The sequence below is a fragment of the Haliotis asinina genome, chromosome 10 (assembly GCF_037392515.1).
Source record: "Haliotis asinina isolate JCU_RB_2024 chromosome 10, JCU_Hal_asi_v2, whole genome shotgun sequence".
Lineage (NCBI taxonomy): Eukaryota > Metazoa > Mollusca > Gastropoda > Lepetellida > Haliotidae > Haliotis > Haliotis asinina.
The window spans coordinates 12,413,231-12,421,663 of NC_090289.1; the positions used below are offsets into that span (position 1 = coordinate 12,413,231).

Genomic DNA, 8,433 nt, shown 5'->3' on the forward strand with positions numbered 1-8,433 from the left:
ATATTGAACAGATTTATCATCGATTATGAACTGAACTGCGTTTACAGATACACCATTGGAGAAAATTGTAGTGCTAGCGTTAAACATCCATTTATTGAAAGGAAAACATGTTACCACACATGCCCATCACATACTACGGCTGCATGATCTATGTTTAATCTTGCTTTTGAAATACACAAGAAGACCGTGGTATTGTGGGACCCCGTGGATTCGACTCCAGAAAAAATATTGATGGGCTACTCTGACTGCTTTCAGTGGGAAAAAAACGTTCGTCGGATTTTAGGATATATTTTTGAAGAAGTCTGTGAAGTTTAAGAGACGGGCATCGACAGAATCCGAAACGATGGTCCACTCTTTGATGATGATGATGGTGGTGGTGATGATAACGATGGCTTTGTTCTGGAAACATACTCGAGGTACGTGTTCACTTTCATTTGAATGCCAGCCTCCAGGCAGATAAACTATTTACTTTTGTTACTACCATGTTTGAGTGCGATATGATCATATTTCGATATAAAAATATTGTACCCCGATTGAGGATGCTCTGTATATACCTTTGGGTTGTATAAAACGTCAGTGCCTGCCATTGTGACCTTTCATGATATATATGGCATGAGGGTGATGATGGTTTTAAGATGGGAGTCAATCATTTGTTCTTGGGAGGAAGGAAGGTCATCAATTTCGAGAATAAAAATATCAGCATATTGTGTTAAAAGCCATAGGGGTTGGAGGTGAGGCGACATGATGTTTTACGTGACATGCTGGGGAGTCACTTGCTTTGTACATATATTATAGGGGAGGGTTGAGGACGGGGTAGGGGTAGGAGGTGGGTAGTTATTCACTCTGCACATGCTTATTCATTAAAACAAATCATCACCTCCGTCTCCAGGTATAAATTATGAGCGGTCGCTTTGGACACGATCTTCCAACAGATGAGTCTAAACCAGACAATCCAGTATTTTAAGACGACGTGGTTTGAGACAGAGCCCGGTTTACCAAACTGGAATCGTGTATATTTTAGGTTACCGCATATTTTTGTATTGTTAGACATTGATCATAACTGACATACACATAAATATCATATAACTGTATAAATATCAAATCATATGATGGCAAAATGCTATTATCAAAAGACACTATGTAAGTATACTCTGAATAATCGGATTTATAATACGTTTGCAGCTACAAACAGCCTGGGCGGCTCAGGTAAGTAGACGCCCTTACGTGTCGTGTTGTTGAATTTCGGTGTGGTGTGGTGTGGTGTGGTGTGGTGTGTAGTAGTGACGTTTACTGGGAAACAATGTACATGCCTATCATCTTTCATCAATTACAAAGAACCATGCAAAGTTAAGAAAAAATATCGCCATACTATTTCCAGTTAACCTTCCGACAGGCAGGGCAACATGAAGCACCGTTTACTAAAGTCCTTTAGTATGATATGGATGTCATTTTACATGTGAACACTAAAACAACGCTTCTAAGCCCCAGACTTCCATATAAAATATGTGTGTGTGTGAGCGTGTGTGTGTGTGTGTGTGTGTGTGTGTGTGTACTGAACAGCGGAAGAAACACAATTTTCGCAAAAAAGTGAAATCTCATGAAAGTAGGCGTTCGTGTTTATTTTATTTGTATGTAAACTTGACAAAAAAGCACAGTTGTGTTTCTTTTGGCTGATTAGTTAGATGTGAGCAGCGATGAATCAGGCCATGGAAGTTTGTTCAATATAAAGGCCCGTATACAAAAACAATACATACATACAAAGGGGTGGTGGGTCGATAGGTGTACAGCTGAAGGGTACACTATCATAACAAGAAATAACGGATAGATAAAGCTTTTTTCACACATTTTGGACACTTATCTAAAGTTCATGAACTTTCAGAATTAAATGTATATTTAAATGAGTCTTTTGCTTTCACCTGTATGCATGGAAATGACTCCTTCTCACGGCATAATAAATATTTGTATTAATAATAAACATTTGTAGATAGGCTGAAATCAATCTTCGATGGTTTTATTGTGTCAAATTCTGCTATATTCTCATACGATATCTACTAGGGCTGTGAACAAGGGGTAGATACGAAACTGTAAGAAAAACTGGATCAGAAATTTTAAATTTGCTGAAACGGCTGTAATCAGAAGTAATTTATTTCAGAAGATCTAGAGAACCCCAAGAAACTTTTGCTAAATGCAGCGTCAATTGCCAACAGTGCACATATGCTGGTTATTCGTTCGTTCGTTTGTCTCTCTGTTTGTTGGGTATATTTTATCTCCACTCTCAAGAATATTCCAGCTAGATAACGGCGCAAATTGCACGTGTTCAAACAGTTTTTAAAGCCCTGCGACATGACTGCACATGTACTGTCATAAAGGTCTGTTTCTCCAGGTTGTTTTTACCGCACAAATCAATTACCTGGGATCAGATAGTCAGACCCTCACGACAGGATCAGAACACGTAACACATACTTAATTGGGTCAATATTAACTTGACATTTGGAACAACCTCTGTCTTCAAGAATATCCTTATTCATGTCATATCTTACAAAGGCCTCACCTACATCATCCCTTAAGAGAACCAAAAGCATTGATATATGAAACCACAAACACGTCTGATGATTAATCCACGAAGCACTTTGGGTATTTTCTTTTGAACGAGTATTGTCATTATATACTTCATGTGGAGCCCAGTACTGCAGTGATAGTGCATCTGCCTAACACACTGAAGGCCCGGTTCGATCCCCGGTGGAGGCACCTAGGTGCGTGTCCAGAGGGTGACAAGATACTTAAAGGTCCACTTTGTGTCAGTTCCCCAGCTGTAAAGTGGGTACCCGTGATGGCAATGTGAGTGTTTAGTTCACTGCGCCTAATTGGCAGTATGGCTGTATGATCACAGGGAGTTACAAATGTATAGGTAAATACAGTAGTGTCCCCATGAGAGGGGATAGTAATGTACGTAGGGCCGTGAGACGCAAAGTGCCTGGATATGAGCGCCATATAAACAGAGTATTACTGTTATTATTACTATAAATACTGTTTCATTTGAAGGTTCCGGTCCGATAGAGAGTAGCGGCTCGGGTCAAGGTAAGTGAAACCATTACATTTTGTTGTGTATTTGTTTGTTTCATTTATCCCCGCACAAAGAAGTTATTTTTTTCCTTGTTTAAACATTTATTTCCGCACTATAGAACTCCCCAACAGCACATAACGGTGAAATTAATGGGGCCTCGACCTGGCAGTTCAGTAACTGACACATCGAGCACAGATCAACCAAACCGAAGAGCCAAGATAATTTACCAGGTTGTTTTTAATCATCTGGTATTTTTTTAACACTACCGCTGTCTCGCCTGCCTGTTACGTGGGGTAACACGTGATAATAACGTTGATCTATGAAATCAGAACGAAGCTGACTGGTTATTCTTTGCACATCTTTCGAGTTGTCTACTAATTTAGACTCGAGATTCTTTAAATATAATAGCATATATTATTACATCGGATAAATTGAGTGATAATTCCCCATAGCAAGTAAGCTGATATGTTTTTTATCCATAAGAGTTCTGTATTCTATATATTTCAGCAGTAGGTTCCGGTGTGATAGGCGACTCTGAAATCGGTAAGTGATAACACTGCGTTCACTATTTCTTTGTTCGTTTCATTCATATCCACATTCTGAGAATACCGCATGTGCACAATATAAATAACGGCACTACATGTAATCGGGTCTGAACCAGACAATCCAGTGATACTGAGCATCAATACACTGTGGTAAACGGTGACATGCACATTCCACATCAGGAGCCATGAAAATTGCCCGCATTAGCCGTCACCTATAGCAAGCAATGTTTCCTGAAGACCAGTTCTTTACGGAGTCTTTACGGCTTGCTGAAAAATCATCGTTATGTGCCCTATTCTGTTCTGCAAACACGAATAGCGCAACACTTGACGGTAAGATCGAGCTAATCATAGGAATAATCCACATCTGAATATAAACGAGTGGTAATTCCACGTAGCACCGTGATTTACATGTGCTTTTTTATGAAAGAGTGATGTGATATATCCATTTCAGGTAGTGGTTCTGTTGCCACAGCTGCCACCGCCGAGAGTAGCGGCTCTGGGCAAAGTAAGTGGAAATATTACGCTTAATAAATTTATTTGTTTGTTTGAACATTTATTTCTGCGCCAAAGAACTCTCAAACGTATGTCGGCGGTATGAAACTAATGGGGCCTCAACTTGGCAATTCTGTAATTGACATACTAAGCAACGATCAACTAAATGAGCGAGCCAAGATAATTTACTATGATGTCTTTAATCACCTAGTATCTTCGAAACACTACCACTGCCTCACCTTATACGGCCCCAAAGAAGGTCAAACATGATGATGGCATTGCTCTATAAAACCAGAAACATAGTTGTTGTTATATTCTACAGTCTTTTGAGTTCACACAAATTTGGCTGTGGGATTATTGAGTGAGTGTGTGAGCTCAGTTTAACGCCACACTCTGCAATATTCCAGCTGTATGGCGGCGGTCTGTAAATAATCGAGTCTGGACCAGACAATCCAGTGTACAACAGCATGAGCATAGATCTGCCCAATTGGGAAGCGATGACATGTGCCAACCAAGTCAGCGAGCCTGACCACCCGATCCCGTTAGTCGCCTCTCACGACAAGCATAGTCACATAGGATTACTGAAATATAATAGAATGTAAACAATGTTACTGATATATACACAGGGATAAATGACTAGTGATTCCACAGTGGCCTCCAAGCACGAAATCTCCTTTCGTATGAACGAGTTTTGTGATTACATATTTTGCAGCTGAAGGATCCGGTGCGACAGCTGCAGCTGAAGGATCCGGTGCGACAGCTGCAGATGACGGATCCGGTGCGACAGCTGCAGATGACGGATCCGGTGCGACAGCGGCAGCTGACGGATCCGGTGCGACAGCGGCAGCTGACGGATCCGGTGCGACAGCGGCAGCTGAAGGATCCGGTGCGACAGCGGCAGCTGACGGATCCGGTGCGACAGCGGCAGCTGACGGATCCGGTGCGACAGCTGCACCCGAGGAGAGTGATGAGTCGAACAAAGGTAAGTGGAAACATTAAGCTTATCATTTGTTTGTTTGTTTGTTTGTTTGTTTCAGTTACCACCTTACTCAGGAATATTACATAACCGCGGGCTGAGTGTAATCGTTCGAGTACCAAGCAACTCAGTGATTGACATACTGAGCATGGTTCAGCACATAGTGACACGCGATGACACGAATCAACTAAAACTCTCCCTCCAGACCCTTCTGATATACAGCAGTTTGGATAATTTCTTTGAGAGGCATTTAAAATATATATTGTCACCCTTCCTTCCTAACAGTTTGGATAGTGTAAGTATATTGGACAAAGCACTGTGACTATGTGTCCTAGTCCACCCAGCTGGGAATGGTTACCTCGTTAGGATTGGGAAGCCTCACTAACTTGGTGCACTAGCTGTAGGGTTCCCAGGGAGTTGGGATCGAAAAATACCGTGTGCCACTGGGATTGACATCCTGTGATCGAGGCAAAAATCAAGGCACCTTTGAGCAACTGAATTGAACTGAGCTGAATATTGGCGCTTTGCAACTATACCGCACCGCACCGCACCGCACCGCACCGCACCGCACCGCACCGCACCGCACCGCACCGCACCGCACCGCACCGCACCGACTGTCTACGCTGGCTGGTTGATTGGTTGTTTAATGTCGCACTCAGCAATATTCCAGCTATATGTTGGCAGTCTATAAATAATCGATTCAAGACAATCCAGTGACCAACAACATGGGCATCGATCTACGCTATTTCTGATACGATGACATGTGTCAAACAAGTCAGTGAGCCTGACCGCCGATCTTTATCATTTCGCTGGACACCTGTCTCCCTTCTATATTTGTATTGTCAATGGTCATGAATACCCTAAATATCACAGGATGAACGGAATGTGATCAATACTTCGCTTAGGCTCATTTCATTCATCCTTTTGATCTACATTTCTCGATTAACCTTTTCCTGTGCCTTTATTCGTGTGTATCACACCACATACGTGTGTAATCTGTTTGGATCCACTGGTAGAATATTATCTTCCAGGATGACAGCAAAGATTGGTCTTTCGTAGTGTAGTAGCACTTCACGACTAATACCATTGCTTTTGATGATGATGATGATCATGATGGTGGTGGTGGTGGTGGTGGCGATGATCTAAGCATGTATTTTATATTCTTATTTCAGCGTCTGCACCAACTTCAGCTTCAGCATCAAGTGAACCGACAGCTTCAACGTCTGCCTCAACTTCACCTTCAACTGCAAACGAACCGTCAACTTCAACGTCTACATCAATTTCAGCTTCAACATCAAGTGATCCGACCACATCAATGTCCACGTCAAGTGAAACGACAGCTTCAACGTCTGCCTCTACTTCAGCTTCAACATCAGCTGAACCGACATCCTCAACGTCTGCATCAACTTCAACTTCAACATCAAGTGATCCGACCACATCAATGTCTACATCAAGTGAACAGACACCTTCAGCGTCTGCACCAACTTCAGCTTCAACATCAAGTGAAACGACAGCTTCAACGTCTGCATCAACTTCACCTTCAGCATCAAGTGAAACGACATCTTCAACGTCTGCCTCAACTTTAGCTTCAACATCAAGTGAACCGACAGCTTCAGCGTCTGCATCAACTTTAGCTTCAACATCAAGTGATCCGACCACATCAATGTCTACATCAAGTGAACCGACAGCTTCAGCGTCTGCATCAACTTTAGCTTCAACATCAAGTGAACCGACAACTTCAACGTCTGCCTCAACTTTAGCTTCAACATCAAGTGAACCGGCAACTTCAACGTCTGCATCAACTTTAGCTTCTACTTCAGCCTCTACATCAAGTGATCTGACATCCCCAACGCCTGGCTCAACTTCACCTTCAACATCAAGTGAACCGGCCACCTCAACGTCTGCCTCAACTTCAGCTTCAACATCAGGTCAACCGACAGCTTCAATGTCTACATCAAGTGAACAAATAGCGTCAACGTCTGGCTCAACTTCATCTTCAACAACATCTGAACCGACCACATCCTGGACACCATCATCTACATCAACGTCTGCAACAAGTCAACAGTCATCAACACCTTCTCTATCCTCATCCTCAGTTACAGTAGCAACAACAACAACTACACCAACCAACTCTAGCTTGTCAGCGTATCAGCAAGCAAGGATTGATTTCTTAGTTTCCTGTCGTAACGTCAGTTCCGGTTTCAGCCAGAGGATGAACAGTGTAAATACATTCTCGCATGTCTACTCACGACAACTTTCTAGTAGACCAAGTTGCTCGGCTCTTTGTGAAATGCTGTCTGAGTGCGTCCTTTTCACATACCGGTCGGGTATCTGTAGTATGTATGCAGCAAATCCCTCAGGAAACATAATATCTGGCGAAGTTTGGGTTAAATAAGGCCTCAAAATACCAGCATACACCGGAGTTTCATCTTCTCACGGGGATCCCTGAACTTGGTCCAGGTGTCTAAACACTCACAGTTAGCTCTGTTATGGCCCTTGTTGTACCAGGATCAGGTGATATGAAATATGCAATTGTTTTTTTATGGTGATTCATGGATTGTCAGGAGCAGTAGTCGTGTGTTTTTGCTGTCATTGCATCCATACGCGCACAGAACAACAAACACACACACAGAGAGAGAGAGAGAGAGAGAGAGAGAGAGAGAGAGACTCTGATGCAGCCTCATAGACAGAAGTGATAAAGAATCCTTTGGGATTTACTCTCACGTGGAGCTGGAATTTCATGATAGAACTGGACAAAACGTCACTGACGTTTTCACTTAGCGACTTGTGAATAAAAGTAAATTGTACCTGCAACCTCTATTACATACGCACACAGAACAACAAACACACAGAGAGAGAGAGAGAGACTCTGATGCAGCCTCATAGACAGAAGTGATAAAGAATATTGTGCCTTCTGAGATTGTATGACCTTTTGGTAAATGTAGCAAACAGACTTTATGTCTAGAAACGGCCATGTATAATTAATCGCCGTACCTTAAAAGTATAGACGTAAATATCATATTCATACAGTAGTTATTCTATGAACCTGTGATGATCAGTTACAGATGGTTTAAACAACAACCCATGTTTGTCATAACAGGCAGTTAACAAGATCGAGTGGTCAGATTTGGTTGAAACATGTCAGCGGTTCCCGATTGTATCTCAGACTCGATAATAAGGCGTCATAAAGCAGTCATAGTCTGACTTTAAATATCATCCAACCAATCACAGTTCTATCTACATGATCATATGCATGTAAAAGTAAAATGGCATGCATCCGAAAATGACCGATGGTCATTAAGTAAGAAATAGACTTGGTGTGTTTGATCGTAGCTCATGATATATTGCATGTTTCT

General features: G+C 42.1%; 1 protein-coding gene across 1 annotated transcript; it reads left to right on the plus strand.

Moving 5' to 3' along the window:
* Positions 1–343: 343 nt before the first annotated feature.
* On the plus strand, positions 344–7,655 carry LOC137297882 (streptococcal hemagglutinin-like). Its single transcript, XM_067829856.1, has 7 exons — positions 344–416; positions 1,183–1,206; positions 3,043–3,078; positions 3,572–3,607; positions 4,061–4,114; positions 4,814–5,083; positions 6,250–7,655. The coding sequence occupies exons 1-7, from the start codon at positions 344–346 to the stop codon at positions 7,470–7,472; spliced, it is 1,716 nt and encodes a 571-aa protein (XP_067685957.1). The 3' UTR covers positions 7,473–7,655.
* Positions 7,656–8,433: the final 778 nt, after the last annotated feature.